This window comes from Carcharodon carcharias, chromosome X (assembly GCF_017639515.1).
Source record: "Carcharodon carcharias isolate sCarCar2 chromosome X, sCarCar2.pri, whole genome shotgun sequence".
NCBI classification, from domain to species: domain Eukaryota; kingdom Metazoa; phylum Chordata; class Chondrichthyes; order Lamniformes; family Lamnidae; genus Carcharodon; species Carcharodon carcharias.
In genome coordinates, this window is record NC_054507.1 from 24,649,812 (window position 1) to 24,671,913 (window position 22,102).

The window sequence follows — 22,102 nt, forward strand, 5'->3', positions numbered from 1 at the left end:
GACAAATGTTGATTTCTGGACATATTGTCCTTGATGACAATGTTTTCAGAGCAGCAGTGCAGTCTCAGATGTTGCAAGCTCACTCAGTACACATTATTTCTGTGCAACAGCTGCACAAAGCACTTTTTGGGGACAGGGATGGGGGATAGGCAGAAATGAGAACAGAACAGTAAAATAGGGGAAGGAGAAGCAAAAATAACTAGCTCCCTATTTACTATAGCCTCTAGAGTAACTAACATGTAAATGCTTCTGAAAATCAACAGTAAACTCCCTACTCATGTTAAGTAGGTTGATAAACATGGCAACCATCGATGCATAACTAGCATCACCCCCAGGCTGGGGGAAGGGAAGAGAGACTTCAGATCCTGCCCTAATTATTTGGTAACTACTGCTGATACAAGGGCAGGACACAATGAGGCTCGGTCCGAATGCTCTCCACAGCTATAGTCACCCAATATGCACCGTCCATGATCATTTGAATAAGATACCAGAGGGCTCCAAAGACCTGTTAAACTATAGAATGGGTCAGCAGCTTGGTCAGACAAATTGGTAATCTTTATTGGAGACAACTTGACAAGCAGGATAACTTCGCCATCCACAGGTACTTATTGCGGAACAGTTACCCTCCCATCTAGAAATATACAGCATGCACTAGTTTTAAAATGGAAAGTGATTAAACCGTCACAACTGTTTGCTAAGAAACATAGTTTAATTAGTATATGATTCAATGGCAATCCTCTTCAAGCCTCATGGTTTTAACAGAATTGCATGTCCAGAGTAAAGGCTCAATTATTCTTCTGAATCATACTGTGGTAATAACAGTATTACTCAAATTCACTTTTATTTGGATGCTATCAGCTCCCTTGAGAAGGTCATTGCCTGCTGACTGATGGAAGTAGACACAGAGTGAACAGGCATTTTCTCAAGAGGAAGGCAAGTGTTGACCGTCCTGCACTTGTACAATTCCTCGAAAACCAACTCAAAAGTAGCATTGGCAGAAAGGCATGGAAGCCCGATCAGCTGCTATGCGAGGTAGAAGATAACTGTATCTTAGAAGCATAAACTAAATTGACTGCTTCTGATAATTAACACACACTTCCATGCTGTGGCAATGTTCAAGGTTCTAAAATTTCACGCTTCTACACACATTTCAAAAATCATTTAAAACACAAGAAGCACAAAATTTCCCATCCAAAGCTCATTAATAAATGTTACTGAACCGTGGTGTTCAGCTCAAGTAATCTCAAATTCTGTATCAGAAAATCAGCACAGGCAACATTTAATGAGAAAACACAAGGTGGACATACTTTTCCTGTTTGCATAGCCCCTGTGGCAGCATCACATGCCATGCCAAATTCCCAAACTACAATGATTCCAGTTTGCAACAATGTTTCAGCCTTTCCCCAGGAACTTGAGAAAGGAATTTTGGTCAGTATATTACTTTCGTGTGTTAGTTTGTCCTGGTGTTACAGCATTGATGGTCCAATTTTGCGCTTTTTATATAGAGCAGCAGGATGCAGATTCAGATTCTCCACTGTGCTTTGCTTGTCTCAAGCTATACAGAATGATGGTCAGGTGCATCCACACAGAAAATATTTAAAGGGAAAGTTTCCTAGACTACAAAATGCATACCCCTTGGCAGCCAGTATAAGAATATGCCGGTATGCCCACTTAGCCAAGCAATAGTATGTAGCAATGGGAAGACAAAAAAGGAAAACAGATGAGGAGGAGCGAGAGAGAGAAAGAAACACGCAAAATACATTGGTGCTGACTGAATAAGTTTCTTGCGCAATGCCATGGCATTCTTTCACGATGGAGAAGTGATAATTCAATCTTTTTGCTGGCCACAAGTCTTTACAGTTAATGTTCTAAAATGAAAAAGCTTAAACAAAATTCTGTGAACTTCTGCAATAAAATACTGTAAAAATCCAGTGCAGAGGTTACACTGACAGTTTTTGTGACCAAGGCTCAGAAATACAAGAGATTTGCCGAGGTCAGCACTTTCAATTACTAGAATAAAATACAACTGTAAAACTCTAAGATTTGTGAACAGTGCTAATGAGAAATGGTTTCACTAGACTAGAGCCCAGATTATTTTCAAACACATTTAAGATGTGAAATAAAGCTGTCCCTAAGCTTATGACAGACATTTTGACATAAATGGGATTGAATATCTACTACGTACCTGAATGTAAACTTCTCTTTTTCAAAATTTATTTCAACATCCTTACTGTCTTCTACACAAAATTCAACAAAGACGTAGTCTCTTCGGTCATACCACTTTGCAGAAGCTGGCTGCCTAAAAGCATTATGGGAGTGAAAACAATCACAAAGTTTGTGTGAAAAAAGGCTACAAGTTCTCAAAGCCGCATGCAAAACATTCCAATAGAGTGACTTTAGTGCAATTCAGTCTCTGGGTTCTGCTGCCATTGAAAAACAATTTACATTAGGTCAGAGGTTCCCAAACTTTGGGCCAGGAGGTGGGGGAAAGAACAGAGTAAATGAACAAGATCCACCAACATGGCCTCATACCCAAGGGATTCATTATGGATTGATCTCAGCACAGCAGAAATTTGAATCGTTGCTAATTTCTAGAAACAGGCTTTGAATCCAGCTGCCAGAGCTGCTGCAGCTCACAGGAAACCCAATGTCTGATTCTAGACATCAGCAAGGATTCAAACATTTCTGCTGTGCTGAGATCACCCCATAATGCACTCCCTGGTTATGTGATGTTGCATCAATTAAAATTAAAGACATTTTTGTGGCATCTTCCAAATGCCACATGAAAAGCAAAGATCTTGAAACAGTCAGTCATGAGGCACACAAACCTCTACATGACTGATGGCAGGGTGAACATTTTGAACGACTCAATTTCCCCACAGCTTTTAAAATCAATAGGATTTTTAAAATGTATCACACCATAATTGTTCCTTAGGAAAAAAAGGGAGCACATTTGAATAGGACATGAAGTTCTGCAGGAGGGGCGCACGCATAAAAATGCTTGGGATCCTCAGAGCTAAGTAATCAGAACCAGAGATCCAAATGCAGCTTCATAACCCATTGCAAATACCCCTATAGAAATTAACCATATCATTTAAGCACATTGCGTAAATTCTCTTTTGCTTGTATACAGCACCTAGGCCCCATGCCTGAGATGATGTACTAACATCCTGCACAAAATGCAGGATTGCATAAAAGCAAAAGAAAATAGCTGTTACATATGGGGCGATGGGCGCAGAACAGAAAGGTAAAAGATAATGGCAAGACAAACTGCAGAAGCCAACCATCACTACAGTTTTGGCATTACATTACTGGTAAGTAAAGTTAATGGGGATACATGATGTGGAACACTGAATTGCATATGGGAAAACCAAATGGCAAAAATAAGCAAATAAATCATGAAAATTTTTCATTTTCTCATTTCCATAGAATCCTACTCCACACTATTCCAAGAGGGACAAGTGCCGAAAGTTTCAGCCTATGTAACTGGTTCTTGTATGATATGGGGCTCTGCTGGTCAATTATCCTTCAGTTTTTCTTGCATCAACGCTTGGCACCACTTAATCCCACAATTTTGAGGTGGTTAGGGCACAAAGCTAACATTTTCTGTATTCACTGGCAATCTCACAATTTCTCAGTTTCTGATCTGGAGTGCAGCTGTGACATCTAGCTGTTAAGTATATGGAGCCCAGGCTAAGTTAGAATTCTCCACCCCCAATGCTGGTTCAATCCTCAACACTAATCCTTGGCCTTCTTTAGAAATAAACAATTTCCCTCAAGAGTCTTCAATAGAGTTTCAAATAATACTTATAGTCACTAAGTCATGGAGCCAATTCCCATTTTCTACTTTATTTTTAGCCTGCATAAAGTCACAGTAGGCCAAGGACACCTGCATGGAACTAAAGCTGTTACAGGAGTTTAGAAAAAGGAAGGCCATTTGACCAAGCTGTTTGGGATTTATTCATATATATTTTTTTTAAATGGGTGGGGTTGGAAAAGAGAAAACAAAGGCCCCATGGTGAGTTGTCATAGAAAAATGAGACAAGCACTAGAATATGCTGTTTCTCTCACCACAGATGCTCCCCACTCCACTCCAAACATTGAAAAAAAATTAAATTTCTAGCATCCATTCCATATTTGGAAGCTCCCTCAATGGTTGTGTTTTAGTACCTAGATGAACCCCATTCAGAAGCAGAGTCTCTCCACTTAATCACTAACCGGTGACAAAAAAAATGTACAAAAACTTCACAAAACAGATGAGATTTTTGCATGAAATGTATTTATAACAAAAATCTGCATCAAGCTGAATGCATTATAGCCATCGAATGGTCTGACACTTGACTGTTAAAGCTCACTTGCGTACAACGGCCACCTAGACATTCAAATGTCAGCCATTGGTGGAATGGGTGCCTGAGCAAGACACCAATGTATTTGGTGAAATAAAAGGACAGAAATGACTGGCTTATAAAAAGGAACCAGAGGGGTTCCTTTGAAGCAGCACAAAATTAATGAGAGTCACATTTTTGTGGTGAAAGGAACATTTGAGGAACAACCAGATGGCAGAAACTGATGCACAATATCCTCTGCATAGCATCTCTCAGGTTACTCCCATGGCAGGAAAGTGCTCAAGTTTAGTAACACCCAGATTAACAGAGTCTACATTAATTCAGGACTCTCAATCAGAAAATACAGTGTAGAGTGTTAAGTCATTGATAAGTGAAAAAACAAGAGAGTTATCTTGCATTGTGGATTTGCCCATGCACACGTTTTATTGCAGTGAAAGTAAAACCAACAAATGCAACAAGTGCATACATGTAACTCAACATCAGTAAAAATTGTTCATTTTGATCATCCTTAATCTCCAGAGACACAGTCAGTCCTTATTGACTGAGGATATCATGGGTGGTGAAAGTTTACAATAAATAACATTTTTCAATTGAGAGAATGGTCTTGCGAAAATCCACCACTCAAATCAGAGAGCTCAGTTGTGTCAAGCTAAAAAGTCTCCAATTTATTCCCTGTGCAGAATTAATTTCTCTCAACCAACATTCCCACTTCCAATCACTGCCCATTGACTCCAACTGAAATATACACTCAAAAGATGAGGCTCAAGTACAATGACTTGGCTTGTTGCCATACTATTCTATCTTCAGCATTTACGCTCAGGTGAAGCACAGAAATAAAGTAGCAGAATTTTTCCATGACTTCTATGAAATACTATCTTCAGGCCAAGAGGAGAAGAAATGGGGGCGAGGAAGAGAGAGACTGAAATGCAGCACACAACTGGCTTCATTTGTGTGTGCTGTGATCATAGTAATTCAATAGCTCTGTTTAGGTCAAAGTTGCTTTCAAAGAGAAGCCTGGCTCTAGGCCATTTTCTCCACTTCACCTCCAGGCACCAGGAATTGCAGGACAGTAGTCCAGGTCAACACTTCTACTGTTTGCATCTTGTATATTGAGGGGGGGGGGGGGGGGGGGGGGAAAAAGAGAGAAGGAGAAAAGAGCAAGCACCCGTTTGCTGCTCTCCATACAGGTTTTATTAGAAATTGCGTTCACAGTATTAACACTGAAGCAGAGTGCCTTAGCCTTTCACCTTCACAAGCTGCACAGATGCACATCATTGTGCCTCCATACATCAAGGGACTATGATACGAACAGAACTTGATGCTCTGATTTAGACTGTCACTACTGAGGCAACAGCACTAAAACCAACTCTTAAGCATGAAAATCAAAGACAAACTAGCAAATAAATACAAGCGCAGTTGAAATTGATTTGTCTGAGCTTTGAGGGTCAGTTTGCACAGGATAGGCGTAGCCTTAAGTTTCAGACAAGGTATCATTGTGGTCATTTTAAATTTGAAGTGACCAATTTCTTATAGCTATACAGAAATCTTCACCCGATTAACTGTCACAGACGACAGCAAAATGGCATACTGAATGGTTATTTAAAAGATAAAAGCCCTGGTCCATGCATATTAGTCAAAGAAATAGTGGAGGTATTACATATACAAAAATTAATTAGAAAGAGAAGAGAGCCAGAGGACCAGTGGACAACTAATATCATTCCGATATTTAAAAAAAGGGGAAATTGAGCAAATTTAGGGAACCGCAGACCAGTTAGCCTGACAGTAGTGGAAATCTTTACTCAAAGATGTAATAGACATGGGCAAGGGCAGTTAGTACATTTGGATTTTCAATAGGCTTTTGATAAAAGTAACACTTCGCAGACTCATGCTTAAGATTGTGGAGTCAGGACAGGTCGCAGACTTGATAGCAAGATGACTGCCAAATAGAAAAACAAGAGGGGTCAAGAGCAGCTACTCAGGCTAACAGAAGTGAGAGAAGGCGGAAATGGTGTTTTACAGGAATCAGTACTATGACTACTACTGCTCAATTTATATCTAATTATTCGGACACTGGAAATTCAATTTCTAAATTTGCAGATGACACCAAGTTTTTTTGGGGGGCAGGCAGGTGTAGTTGATAGAGAATACAAGACAACATTAAGTGTGCAGAATTGGTGTTTAATTGACGAGATTTTCAGTAAGTGCAAGGTAGTGCATTTTGGTAGGAAGAATAAGGATGCCACATTCTGCTTGTATAATAAGACTAAATAGGGTGGAGCAGCAAAGGAATCTGGGGCACACATACAGACAACTAAAGTAATGAAGGTGGTTAATAAAGCCACCAAAAATACAAACCAAGCACTGGGGTTCAATTTCTAGTGGATAAAATTGAAAAGCAGAGAAGTTATGCATTGAAACTTGGTTAGACCCCACTTGGGAATAGCGTACACAGATCTAGTCTCCATATGATAAAGTGGCGTGGAGGCAATGGAGAAGGTGCAAAAATAGATTCAGAAAGACAATACCAGAATTATATAATTATAATACCAGTTATAACCTTGAGAAAAGACAAAATTAACTGGAGCCAGAACAGTTGTTCTCAAACTTCGGACCACATAACTGGGCAAAAGATGGTATAGACCACTTGCCTGTTCAACCCCGCCCACTTTCACTTGCCACAGAAATTGGGTCAGAATGGAAACTGGGTCAGAATTAATGGAAACTATAAATATTTTGCTGCTTTTGCACTAATTGTAATAAATTTGAACTCAATTGTATTCAAATCATGCCAGAAAAAGTATAGACCTTTTCATGTATTAAGAGAACATTTACCAGAAACATTTCTAAAATGTTATAAAGTCACAATTTTCCAATTTTTTTTTATCTTCCATCTATATTAAATAAAATCAAGTGTAACAAAGTTTGCTTATATAAAACATTGTTGCTCGTGACAAATTCATGCCGCTAATGGGAGCCGGTCTTGGTTGTGTGACATCACTAGAGTGGTGGGGATAAGGATTCTGACCATCGCATGGCCTCGGTCGTCATGGTGCTCGTCAGTGACTTGCATTTTGGACCAGCCAGTGGTGCACCTGGAGAACCCTCATGCATCACACTTTTGAGGACCACTGCTTGAAAAAGAGGATGTTGAGGGGAGAACTAATAGAGGCATTTTAAAAAATAGACATGGTGAAAATGTTGCCATTTGTGAGGTAGACCAAAACCAGGAGATTCTATATTACATATATTAACTAAAAAGGTATTATCAATAAATCCAATGGGGGAAATCAGGAGAGACTTCACTACCCAAGGAGTGATAAGAATGTGCAACACGCTATCAGCTAGTGGTTGAGGCAAATAGCACAGAGGCTTTTACAGGAGAGTAGAGAAAGGATTGGAGGGGTATGCCAATAGAGTTAGGTGAAGCTAGTGTAGAGCACAAACATTGATAAGACCAGATAGGCTGAATGGTCTGTTTCAGTGATGCAAAGTCAATGTCTCCTTCCCCCTACCTCCACCACTAGTTACAATAAGAGGGTAGATGCTTCTCTGCTGAGAGGGGAAGACAGATTTGTGTACAGAACAGAACTGGAAAGTTATCTGCCTCCCTTGGCTAAGGAAATGAGTGGAATTTTATTTCATAACACTTAAAAAAGCCTTTCATGTATGTACCAGGTACCCATATAAATTTTTCTTTTCCCACCTACTTCCATTATTTTAAATGTATTTCCATCCATTGTTTTATCTCTACCTTTCAGCCTTTTTGATTCCTTCACCCCACCCCCACTAGGGCTATCTGTATCTTGCTTTCTACCCTTAATTAGCACATTCCTCAGATAACATCACCACCTTCAACACCTCTTTGTCCTTTTGTCTGTGACATCTTTTGGTTACCTCCATCTATCACTGGCCCTCTATCCAGCTCTACTTGTCCCACCCCCCCTTAAACTAGCTTATATTTCACCTCTATTCTATTTTTACTTAGCTCGGTTGAAGGGTCATTTGGACTCGAAACGTTAACTGTGCTCCTCTCCACAGATGCTGCCAGACCTGCTGAGTTTTTCCAGGTATTTTTGTTTTTGTTTTGGATTTCCAGCATCCGCAGTTTTTTGCTTTTACCCATTGATTATAACTTGCTGCATTTTGCAGAGCTTGACAACTGGGTTCAGAAATCACATATCCAATACAGGGTGAAATACCCTATAAGAGCAGCATATTGGCAAAAACTCTAATGTCACATCTTATTGATAGAAAGCAATTATACTTAGCACAAACACCTTCTACCTGAGACACCAAGGGGCTGCACACTGATCACAAATTCAGCAGCCTGCTCACTATATTTACACTCATGAACGGTTTCCACAAAACCAGCTCTCAATATTGTAAAAAATCATATTAACATTGTGGACAGCCTATTCCTACAGTAAATCACTTCTATTAAACAAATATGCACACAGGCTTACACACAACACTAGGGGGCAGTGTTGTAGAGACCAGAATGACTGTCCAACATCTCTAGCAGTCCCCGACATGGCTACATACAGACTAGAATAAACTTCAAGCAGCAACTTTTAAGCTGCCAGTTTGGCACCAAGAAATAAAGAAAAAAAGGACTTGTATCTGTATAGCACCTTCCACAACCAGAAGTCTCACAGCACTTCACAGCCAACAAAATACTTTTGAAATGCAATCACCGTTGCTAACGCAGGAAATGCAGCAGCCTATTTGAGCACAGCAAACTCCCACAAACAGCAATGTGATCATGTTTTTCTGATGCTGATAAGAGAAATATTGGCCAGGATACCAGGGATAACTCCCCTGCTGTTTTTCAAAACAGTATTGTGGGATCTTTTACATCTCTTCTCCACTTCCCCCTCCCCCTAAGCAGGCAGCTGGGCACCGGGTTTAACTATTCGGCCAAAAGACAACACCTCCAACAGTGCAGCATTTCCTCAGTGCTGTACTAAGCATCAGTCCAGATTTTTGTGCTCAAGCCCTGGAGTGAAACTTGAACCTGGAACTTTGTAACCCAGGCAACTAAACTGGGTGCATAAGTGCAGCATTGAAAAACTGCATAAGACTCAAACACCCAACTATTGCTTGTTAGAATAAGAGTGGTTGACCTCATTAAATCTGGGAACAAATGTTCACCCAATATTTCTGAAAAATATGTATGCACACAACCTGATTTTTTCCCCCTCTCCAGTCTTGTACATTACTTGACAATTGCTAAGCACCACTTAACTACTGAATATACAGATTTCTCAGTTGATGGTCACAGAGTGAAGTAGCTCATATCCACCCGCACACTCCTGTTGTTCGAAGGCATGGTATCAATTTTATTTGATAGTTTTCCTTGCTAACGAGATATCATTCAGACAGGTGCAAACACATGCAGCCTCCTCGAGGGTGCGAGTATCATAATCTATTTAGCTAACAATATCTTGTGGAAGATTACAGATATTAGTGTAACACCATTTTCTAGATCTTCGGTGGTGGTGGTGGGGGGATGCTCTTTGCACTCAAGAATGAGCCAGAGCCAATTAATCAGAGCCACTTAAAGTATGTGAAAAAGGTGATTCCTCCTCCATGTCTGAAAGGTGCATACTGTCACATTGTAAAGAGAAAAAAAATCCATATTTGTCCAGTGCCATCACATCTCCTAGCTGCTCCAAAATGCTTTACACAATAATCACTGAAATGTAGACAAACACGAGGCATTTTTGCACACACCAGAATCCAAATAACAATGAGATGATTCACCAAATTTTTTGGTGTTGGTTGAGATTGAAGCCTTGCCTCCTGCTCAAAATGCCATAGAATCTTAACACCCTCTTGAACGGAGCATCATACTGTACTTGCTGTCTCAGATTCCTGTTGCAGCAAAGATTCTCACCATGTACTGCTGGCCCAGCACATCTCAGTGCTCTCCAAGAACCTGCATAGATTTCAATCCAAGCATCATGATGCAAATAAAACCTGTTCATGGTCTTCAATGTGTCACAGGTCTTTGACATCAAGCAGAAAGGGATTTTGGAAACTCTTGGCAGAGTTTAGTTGCCCAGAAAAATATATCAAATACTGTATACTGATGGAACAAGTTGAGTTGGGGTACTTTCTGATGTTTTCTCCATCAGGAAAAAACTCAAACAAAGCACATACATGGCACCTATCCCGCTGAACCAGGGTGGTCGGGATAAATGGAAAGTTAGAGACTGCAAGTAGGGACCAAATTAAACAATTCACTGATCATGGGCACTTCTTTGGTCTAAGTTAGAAGACCCCAGGTCGTCACCACCACCCGCAAGAACTACAGCCTGCCCATCTGCCTGAACAAACAGAGGTTGGGTGTGCATCTTGAATTAGATCATCACTGTTCATTAACATAGGGTTTAGTCCAACAATTTACCTACCAGGAAAGCCCATTAGGCATCTCTGAATCAAGGATTATGACAGTGTTGCAGTGTAATGGCACTGGACCAACAATACAGACACGCAGCCAAATGCTTTGCACACACTGGTTCAAAACCCACTACTGCAGCTGGTGGAATTAGAAATCTGAAATTGAAAAACTCTAACCATGACCACGAAACCATTGTAGATTGTCGTAAAACCCATCTAGTTCACAAATTTACCTAGGCACCGGAAACAACAGCAGCAAACCCAGGTCTGTCGACCTTGCAAAGTCCTAACTTCTGGGGGGCTGTCCCAAAGACAAATCAAAACAGCCTGACAGTCACACTCATGGAATCATACCTTACAGACAAGGTCCCAGACACCATCACCATCATCCCTGGGTATGTCCTGTCCCACCAACAGGACAGACCTACCAGAGATGGCAGCACAGTGGTATACAATCAGAAGTGACTTGCCCTCAGCATCGACTCTGAACCACATGAACTCTCATGGCATCAGGGCAAACGTAGGCGAGGAAACCTCCTGATTACCACATACTGCAGACACCCCTTCCTCCTCCCCACAGCTGACGAAGCAGTACTCCTCCATGTTGACCACCACTTGGGAAGCACTGAGGTTGGCTAAAGCACAGAATGTACTCTAGTTGGGGGACTTCAAATGTCCCCCATTTGACATTTGAATGTGACCAAGAGTGACTCAGTAGCATCAAAACTGAAGAGCTGGCTGGACCCCAAAGAGCTGGGTCTGCAGCAGGTGGTGAGGGAACCAAGAGGGAAAACATACTTGACCTCACCCTCACCATCTATCCATTGCAGATGCATATGGCCACGATGGTACTGGTAGGAGTGACAGCCGCAGAGTCCTTCTGGGGACGAAGTTCCAACTTCACATCGAGGATACCTTCCATCATGTATGGTAACACCACTGTGCTAAATTGAACAGGTTTCAAACACATCTAGCAACTTGAGCGCGTGGGCTATCAGCAGTAGCCAAATCATACACAGCCATAATCTGTAACCTCATGGCCCAGCATATTCCCCACTCTACCACCAAGCCAGAGGATCAACCGTGGCTGAAAGAGCGCAGGAGCAACACCAGGCATACCTAAAAATGAGGTGCCAACCTGTGTGAAGCTACAGCATAGGACTACTTGTGTGTCAAACAGCAGAAGCATAAGCGATCCCCACAACCAACTGATCAGATCTAAGCTCGGCAGTCCTGCCACATCCAGTAGTGAATGGTGGAGGACAACTAAAACAACTCACTGGAGGAGACGACTCCACAAATATCCCCATCCTCAATGTTGGGAGAGCCCAGCATATCAGTGTAAAAGACAAGGCTGAAGTATTTGCCATCATCTTCAGACAGGAATGCAGAGTGGATGATCCACCTCAGCCTCCTTCCGGAGGTCCCCAGCATCACAGATGCCAGTCTTCAGCCAATTCAATTCACTCCACGCTATAAAGAAATGGCTGAAGGCACTGGATACTGCAAAGGCCATGGGCCACGACAACATTTCAACAATAGTACTGAAGACTTGTGCTCCAGAACGAGCTGTGCCCCTAGCCAAACTATTCCAGTGCAGCTACAACACTGGCATCTACCTAGCAATGTGGAAAGTTGCTCAGGTATGTCCATGACAATCCAACCCAGTCAATTATTGCCCCAGTCTCCTCTCAATCATCAGTGAAGTGATGGAAAGTGTCGTCAGAGCTATCAAGCAGCACTTTCTCAGCAATAACCTGCTCACCAATGCTCAGTTTGGATTCCACCAGGGTCACTCGGCTCTTAATGTCATCACAGCCATGGCCCAAACACAGGCTAAAGAGTTGAACTCCAGAGGCAAGGAGACAGTGACTGCTGTTGACATCAACGCAGCATCTGACCGAGTGTGGCATCAAGGACAAGGCGGACGGGTTGCACCTGAACCGGAATGGGACCAACATCCTTGTAGGGTGGCTTGCTCGTGCTGTTGGGGAGGGTTTAAACAAACTTGGGGGGGGGGGGGGGAATCATGAGGAGGTTCAGCTGGAGGAGGCGCACATCCAAAATTAGAAGCAAGAGCAACTGAAACTCAGGAAGGCATAGAAATTATAGGCCAGTTAAGACATAAGGGAGTTTGGCACGGTTGGATGGTTTTTATTTTAATACAAGGAGTCTGACGAATAAGGCAAATGAGTTGGCACAAATTAACACACGGAAGTATGATGTCATTGCTGTCACAGAGACATGGTTGAGAGGGGAGCAGGATTGGCAGCTCAATATTCCAGGATGTAGGGTCTTCAGGCGAGACCGGGAAGGAGGCACCGCAATATTGATCAAGGAATCAATTACAGCAGTAAGGAGGGCTGATATCTTAGAAGGCTCCTCAAATGAAGGCATATGGGTAACTGAAAAACAAAAAAGGAGCAATCACATCGCTGGGAGTGCACTATTGGCCCCCAAACAGTCAGAAAAAAATAGAAGAGCAGATATGTAGGCAATTTTTCAGAGAAGTGTAAAAATAACAGGGTAGTAATGGTGGGGGATTTCTACTTCCTCAACATTAATTGGGTTCGTCATAGTGTGATAGGTTTAGAGGGAGCAGAATTCTTAAAATGTATCCAGGAGAGCTTTTAAGCCAATACGTAGAAGGTCCTACAAGAGAGGGGGTGGTCCTGGAATTAATTTTAGGGAATGAAGCCAGGTAAGTGGTAGAGGTATCAGCTGGGGAGCATTTTGTAGATGGTGATCGTAATTCCATTAGATTCAAGATTGTTATGGAAAAGGACAAGGATGGGACAGAAATCAGAGTTCTAAATTGGGGGAAGGCTGATTTTAATAAGATCAGATATGGTTTGGCCAGAGTGGACTGGAGCAGCTACTTTTAGGTAAATCTGCATCAGAGCAGTGGGACTCATTCAAGAAGGAAACAGGGAAAGTACAGTGCCAATATATTCCAGTAAAGACAAAGGGTGGGACCAACAAATCCAGGGAACCCTGGATATCGAGAGATATACAGGATTGGATAAAGAGAAAAAGGGAGGCTTATGGCAGATACCAAGGGCTCAAAACAGCAGAGGCCCTAGAGTAGTATAGAATGTGTGTGTGTGTGTGTGTGTGTGTGTGTGTGTGTGTGTGTGTGTGTGTGTGTGTGTGTGTGTGTGGTGGGGGGGGGAACAAACAGGAAATTAGGAGAGCAAAAAGGGGGCATGAAAAAACATTGGCAGGTAAAATAAAGGAATATCCAAAGTTATTTTACAAGTGCATTATGAGTAAGAGGATAACTGGGGAAAGAGTAGAGCCCATTAAGGACCATGGTGGTAATTTGTGTGGGGAGCTAGAAGATGTAGGTCAGGTTCTAAATGAATACTTTGTGTCAGAATTCACAAGTGAGGAGGACAACGTGGGTATAGAAATCAGGCAGAAAGACTGTGATATAATTAAAGAAATTAGCATAGAAAGGGAGGAGGTTCTAAGTGGTCTGGCAGGCTTAAAAGTAGATAAATCTCCAGGCCAGAATGAAATGTATCCCAGGCTGTTAAGTGAGGCAAAGGAGATAGCAGGGGCGCTGGCAATAATTTTCAATACCTCTTTGGCCACAGGAGAGGTGCCAGAGAACTGGAGGACAGCCAATGTGGTACCGTTATTCAAGAAGGTAGGAAGGGATAAACCAAGGAACTACAGGCCAGTCAGTCTAACCTCAGTGGTGGGGACACTATCAGAAACAATTCTGAGGGACAGAATGAATCTACACTTGGAGAGGCAGGGATTAATCAAGGACAATCAGCATGGTTTTAAGGGAAGGTCGTGTCTGACCAAGTTGATTTAATTTTCTGAAGAGGTGACTAGGTGTGTAGATGAGGGCAATGCTTTTGACAGTCTACTTGTACTTCAGCAAGGCTTTTGATAAGGTCCCACATGGGAGACTGATAACGAAGGTAAGAGCCCATGGGATCCAACGTAATTTGGCAAATTGGATCCAGAATTGGCTGAGTGGCAGGAAGCAAGAGGGTGATGGTCAAGGGGTGTTTCTGTGACTGGGTGCCTGTGTCCAGTGGGGTTCCACAGGGATTGGTGTTGGGTCTCTTGCTGTTTGTGGTATATAAAAGATTTAGACTTGAATGTAGGAGGGTTGATCAGTAAGTTCACGGATGACACGAAAATTGGTGGGGTGGTAAATAGTGAAGAGGGTAGCCTTAAATTACAGGAGGATATAGACGGGCTGATCAGTTCCAAATGGAATTTAATCCAGACATGTATGAGGTGATGCACTGGGGCAGGACAAACAAGGCAGAGGATTACACGATGAATGGTAGGACCTTGGGAAGTACCGAGGATCAGAGGGACCTGTCCACTGGTCCCTTAAGGTAGCAGGACAGGTGGTTAAGGTGGCATATGAGATACTTGCCTTTATTAGCTGAGACATGGAATATAAGAGCAGGGAGGTTATGTTGGAATTGTATAAAACGCTGGTTAGGCCACGGCTACATTATTGTGTGCGGTTCTGGAATCCGCATTATAGGAAGGATGTGATTGCACTAGAGAGTGCAGAGGAGATTTACCAGGGTATTGCCTGGGCTGGAGACTTTTAGTTATGAGGAGAGATTGGATAGACTGGGGTTATTTTCCCTGGAGCAGAGGAGATTGAGGGGGGAATATGATTGAGGCACATAAAATTATGAGGGGCATAGATAGGGTAGTTAGGAAGGAACTTTTCCCCTTGGTGGAGGGATCAATAACTACAGGGCATTGGTTTAAGGTAAGGGGCAGGAGGTTTAGAGAGGATGAGAGGAAGAACTTTTTCACCCAGAGGGTGGTGGGAACCTGGAACTCACTGCCTGAAAGGGTGGTAGAGGCAGAAACCCTCAAAGCACTTAAGTAGTATTTGGATGTGCACTTGCAATGCCATGACATACAAGGCTATGGGCCTAGTGTTGGAAAACAGGATTAGAATAGTTAAGTGCTTGTTTGACCGGTGCAGGCTTGATGGACCGAAGGGCCTTTTTCTGTGCTGTAGACCTCTGACTCTAAGGAGCCTGAATAAAATGGAAGTCAATGGGAATCTTGGGGGGAAAATGCTCTGCTGGTTGGAGTTGTACCTAGCATAAAGGGTTGTGGTTGTTGGAGGTCAATCACCTCAGTCCTAGGACATCACTGCAGGAGCTCTTCAGGTGTCCTAGGCCCAACCATCTCCAGCTGCTTCATCAATGACCTTCCTTCCATCATAAGGTCAGAAGTGGGGATGTTCGCCGATGATTTCACAATGTTCAGCATCATTCGCAAATCCTCAGATACTGAAGCAGTCCGTGTCCATTTGCAGCAAGGCCTGGACAACATTCAGGCTTGGGGTGAGTGGTAAGTAACATTCACAAGTGCCAGTCAATGATCATCTTCAACAAGAGAGAATCCAACCATCTCCCCATGAGATTCAATGGCATTACCATTACTGAATCCCCCATCTACATCCTGGGGGTTACCACTGACCAGAAACTTAACAAGCCATATACTGTAGCTACAAGAGCAGGTCAAAGGCTGAGAATTCTGTGGAGTAACTCACCTCCTGACTCCCCAAAGCCTGTCCACCATCTACAAAGGCACAAGTCAGGAGTGTGATGGAATACATTCCACTTGCCTGGATGAGTGCAGCTCCAAAAACACAAATTCGACACCATCCAAAACAAAGCAGCCCACTTGATTGGCACCCCAACTACCACCTTCAACATCCATTCCCTCCATCACCGATACAGTGGCAGTGTGCACCATCTACAAGATGCGATGCAGCAACTCACCAAGGCTCCTTTGACAGCACCTTCCAAGCCCACCTCTACCACCTAGAAAAACAAGGGCAATAGGTATATGGGAAGACCACCACCTACAGGTTCCTCTCCAAGCCACACACCCCTGACTTGGAACTATCACCACCATTCCTTCACTGATGCTGGCTCAAATTCCTGGGACTCCCTAACAGCACTGTGGGTGTTCCTATACCTCATAGGCTGCAGTGGTTCACCACCACCTTCAAGGGCAATAAAAATGCTAGCCTGACCAACACCACCCACATCCCATGAAAAAAGTTTTTTTTAAAAAATCAAAAATCTGCTCAACTTTTGGTCATCTTCAGAAGTGCACATGGTACAAACAGGAACTGAAAATTATAAAACTATAGAAGTGATCCCATCATATCTTCTATGGCTACAACACCTGGACAGCTCAGCTTTAAGAAACACCTTGAAAGCTCCTACCTTTCTATGCTATCACACATTAAAAAGCAAAATGAGATGAATGGTAATGACTCATGGATTTGAGCAAGGTCATGCCAATTCAGACCTAGGTAACATGGTAGACCCTGGAAGCCAAATTGCAACCTGTCCCTAATCATCATCTCTCAACTAAGAGGCCAAACATTACCAAATGCCATTTTAATTTTTTAAGTTCATATTGAAAATCAACTTCAAGATCATGTTAAATCCTGAAAACTTGGCTTAAGGAAACTACCATTTTGAGAAATGACAAGAGCTGCACAGAAAAATAGGACAGAAAAAACAGCAAGTGCACTGAACAAAAAACTTACCTGAGCCAAATGCTCAGCCTCTTGCTAGACAACTGTACAAGTACTCGGAGAGGAGATATCACCCCAACATTCCAGGCTATGACCTGATAGAGGGGTCATTGTTCAGGCATAGCCAACCATGGTATGGTGTATGCCACAAAGGTGTGTGTCCTGGCTCATAACACTGAACAGAACCAATCCATGTGACATGCTCCAATTACCAACCTACATGCCCTAAAAATCAAGACTAGGAAGTTGGCTCAATCTTTTCACTTGAACTAAAGTTCCCCACGTCAACTACAAGTAATATTCAGCTTGCTGTGCAAACCTTCATTTCATTATGCTCTTGCCTCCCCTTGGGCCCTCATTTCACTATGTCAAGGCAATACCCCAACCTCTGGCTGCAACTTAAGGAAATTAAATGTTGCACATAGATGTGCACATAAATTATTTCACACACATTATGGTAGAAAGTATAAAAGGTCTTACCTGCTGCAGCACAATTTTCTCTCTAGCTAACATCAGCTCCAAACAGGAACTTACTCTAGAGATGTGTAGGAAATCTCTATGGAAATCTACAAGCAACAACCTGGGAGTTCTAAGTTAGTTCACAATGACATATACAATGCAGTTAATCCCATCCCTAGATCTTCAAAACACTGGCTTTACTCTATCAAAAATCTGCAAATTTCCGGTGCAAAGTTCCTTCATACATCCATTGCATCATCATACGTCCACTGTTCATTAATAGTTTCCTTACCTTAAGCGAGCAAGGCATAATTCAACCACACAAAATGAAGCAGTCACACATTCATCCTCACCATAACACTTCTTTAGAATGCAAACTTTTGAGTCCTCCTTCCCAATATCTCCCCTTACTTCCATTCATGGAGGCGTATAGCTCTCTACCAGATTTTCCACTGTCTTATTTTGTGAAAATTAAGGTGTAAATCAGACTAGCCACTGTATTCTTATAAAATTCAATAATCCAGCTCAGCACACCAGCAAAAGAAACGTTAACTCTGTCTTCCTCTCCACAGATGCTGTCATCCTGAAGAGTTTTTCCAGCAATTTTTGTTTTTGTTTCAGATTTCCAGCATCCGCAATATTTTGCTTTTAGCAAAAGCAGCCTAGCCGGGATCACCCACACCCAGAGAACAAATAAATAGCTAATAAGCCATTAAATCTTCAATCGGCAGCCATCTTATAAAAAATGTTTTTTGCAGTTAGTCCGTGTCTGTATCTGCACACAGAAGCTTGGATTAGCACACTGGGTACCACCAGAGAATTTAGTATTGCAATAACCTAGTTAACAGCACTCAGCATGAATTCAGAAAGATTGACCCAAGCTCAACTGCAAGGAAATAACAAGGATAAGTGGACTGTGCCTGTCCAGTGGTACCTCGACTTCTGAAAGGCTATTAAACTCAAAAGCTACGAGATTCATAGTAAACCATTGGAATGGAAGAAACTGGCTGAAAGGTAGGCAATGGTGAGCATACATTAGGGAATTTACATCATGGGGTGGGGACAGTACAGAGGTAGGGCTTACAAAGGTTTGGTGCTGATACCATTACAGTTTCTAATTTAGAAGAATGTCTCCGGATTACAGAAACTTAATGCAAGGTGGTTAAATTTGCAGATGAAAGCAAATGAAGAGGAACAGCAGAATAAAAAAGGTTGCTCAAACTATAGAATTAATCAGGAGAAAATTTGCAATGGACAGAATAACTGATGACATTTAACACAGGCAAATGTCAAGCACTACACAAAAGAATAGGTGATAATACACTCCATGATTGGTGGTTAAATATCATAGATGAAGCTGAAAGAGACTGGGGGAGCCTTAGTAGACTAGGATAAGCACATCAAGCCAATGGAGAGCAGCAAATCAAAGTCAATACAACATTGAACTACATAGCCAAAGCAATTGAATAAAAGTCAGATATGGCAGTAATCAAACTGCATAGTGCTTTGCTCAGGAGACACCCTCAGCATTACATCCAGGTTTGATTGCCAAAAGAGAGCAATATTTGAGCACTAGAGCCAATGCAGAGACAAAATTTAGATGGTGTGTCCTAGCGTTAAGAATCACATTAATGAGAAAAATACTTCCAATTTTGGACTTCTCAGCCTACCAAAGAGAAGTCCAAGCAGTGATTTTAGATGTGTGGAAGATAGTGTATAAAAAAAAAACAGGAACATTAAAGAACTTGGGGACACAGATTCAAACTAGAAAAGCATAGTGTTCTGCCATAGTGTCATACTCAACAGTGCAGTTGATTTTACTCAAGGTTAGAACAATTTTTTATCTCACACTTTTAAGGAGTCATCCATGTACATGTCCATCTGATTACTTTCAAGTTTTATACTATCATATCCCATGACTGCTACTTTGTAAAAAAAAAAAGCCACTTGCTGAGTGAATTGCTGACAATATCCTCTTGGCCCTGTAAAGAACTTGAAATGATACTTCAGACTCGAGTTAGTCTGTGGCAAGATTCAGTTACTTTCATCAGGATTTCCTCCTCTTCACAAGATCCTGGAACTGCCTTTCCCCCCTCCCCCTTATTAGTGTAAACAATCCTAGTTTTCTTGATCTCCCCTTCTAAGTATTTCGGGGTATACAATTGCCAGCAATCAGCAACATTCTTGTTTATCTTCTCTATACCCTCAGCAAAGCCTGGATTGTTCCCAATGTAGCATTTCACATGACTCACCCTGTCAGTACAGGCATAAATGTAAAACTTATGCTGCGAAAAACAAATTCTCACAGTCTTCTTGATATCCCGGGCTACAAACACGTTGACCAGTAACAATTACTGGTCCAAAGCATCGGCAACTAGCTAGAATATGTAGCATCCCAGTCTTCTGAGAAGCTTTAAAAATCTCGTGGTCCTTCGAAGTTTCTGGATTTTCTAGCATGTGCGCACAGTAGAGAGAAAAACTCAAGCATGCAGATTTCTGCAATGGAAGCAAGAGACGCTCTGAACAACTGCATAGTCAACAGCGATGCAAAAGAGAAAAATTGTGTTTGCAGCGAAGAATGCACTGGGTCAGGAAAAGCCTACGAGGCTGCGTTAAATGGCGGCTCCTACAACATTGCGCAACAGCCAAAGTTTCCCCCATTGAATCCTGCCGCCAAATGGAAGACCGCCAGCGAAAAAAAACCCACCTTTGGAAAGAAAGAAAATCGATGAAGAGGAGAGAAAAGAAAATTCGATAAAACATTAACATCAAGGAGAGTCCGAAATGTCTGCGCGGGTGCCCGTGCGCGCGCGCACGCACCGGGAGGGAGAGAGCGAGAGAGAAATTTCTAGAAACCGCAGTTTCTTCCAATCATTTTCGAACCCGTCGCCTCATTCGGTGTTGCCGGTTCACTCGGTAAAAGATCAGGTGAGAGAGAGAAAAAAAACACATATGTTTCTTTGTCGAAAAAGCTACACAATTCAATTTTCATCGTTGAAATAATTGCGCTGAAACATGACAGTCTCGCAAGGCTGCCGTGTGCTTCCACTCACGTGTAAGGAAGCCGAGCGGGTTTTTCCTTCTCCTCCTCCCTAAATATTAAAAAAAGGAGTTCACTCCCCCCCACAGAAAAAACAAAATTAAACGACCGCAGTCAAATTTGGACAGATTATTTATACCCTTCCAAACTGATGTAGCCCGCAAATGCAGCCGACAGAAACCCTCCTGGATTTGGGATTGAATAGACGTTCGCTGGCATTCTCAAACATATTGCGCATTTCGACTGCTAGAAAAAGTTTAAAAATTTAAAGTGTTGCAAGTCTCAATATTTTACCTTCCATGCCAATTTTAATCCAAAATAAGGGGTTTCCCTCCCTCCATCCTATTTAAGTGATTTTTTTTTTAGCTGCAGCGGCCTAGGCTGGCGAAAAGGCGCCTAACTCCCACCGCCTGGCTTGCCCCCCCTCACCCGTGCGGCGGATAAGGCGCCACTTGGCTATTCGAGCCGACTATTAAACCATCACTTACATGGTTGCTGTGTGGTTAAAGCTCTACTCGGTTGTCGGGAACTCACAAAACCAAGTGGCGTCTGGAGAACCGCGTTATAGCTTTTTTTTCCCTCCTCTCCACCTCGCCCAGACAAAGTGACGCAGCGCACGCTGTTCGCTATGGTTACGGCGTTAATCGTGCGTCCGTGCGTCGCGCTGATTGGTCACCTCCGACGCCAGGGCCAGGCCAGAGTCTTGCCTCCCCTTACCCTAAGGTGTCAATCAAGCTTGCGCGTGTCTGTTTATACGTTCAGTCACGTTTTTACGTTCCAAGGTAATGAGTCAGGAGAAAATATTTACAGCAGTTCAGTTCACTTCTGGCACATGTTTTTTTCCCCCCACTCTTTCCAAATTAATTTCAAACCCCGTCTCCAAATTTCTTGTTTTCGCAATTTTTGCAATGATGAACGGCGTCCATTTTAGCTCCACTCCCGAAATTCTGCCACAATCTGAGCTGAGTCGACACTTTAGTGCTGTACTGACGGACTGCTGGATTGCCAAAGGGGCTGCCTTTTTAAGACTCCATAGTATTATTTGAAGATTTACGACTTTTCTCTGACCCAGCATCACCAACTTTGAATACTAATCTGCTTACTGTTGGGATCTTCTTGTGCTCAAAATGGCTGCTGTGGTTACTGTACATAGTGGACATTGCACTTCAAAGTAATTTATCGTATGTGAGGTGTGATCAGGTGTTATGAAAATTTAATCTTTTATTTTCTATGTTCATTGCTTGCCATGTACAAATTTATGTTTTATGTATTTGATAATACCACACAGTTAACAGATCA

At 42.3% G+C, this 22,102-nt stretch overlaps 1 protein-coding gene across 2 annotated transcripts in view; it reads right to left on the reverse strand.

The window, feature by feature from the left end:
* The window catches only part of LOC121273265 (prostaglandin E synthase 3-like), a 29,632-nt gene extending 8,184 nt beyond the window's left edge, over positions 1–21,448 (reverse strand). Inside the window, exons 1-2 of one of the 2 annotated variants that reach the window (XM_041180299.1) lie at positions 21,292–21,448; positions 2,186–2,299 (exon numbers count right to left, since the gene is read on the reverse strand). In XM_041180299.1, coding sequence (XP_041036233.1) covers positions 2,186–2,299; positions 21,292–21,293 — 116 coding nt within the window. In that variant the 5' untranslated portion in view covers positions 21,294–21,448. The remainder of the gene's footprint in view (positions 1–2,185; positions 2,300–21,291) is intronic. The other variant, XM_041180298.1, reaches the window with a different exon arrangement.
* Between the last annotated feature and the right edge of the window lie 654 nt (positions 21,449–22,102).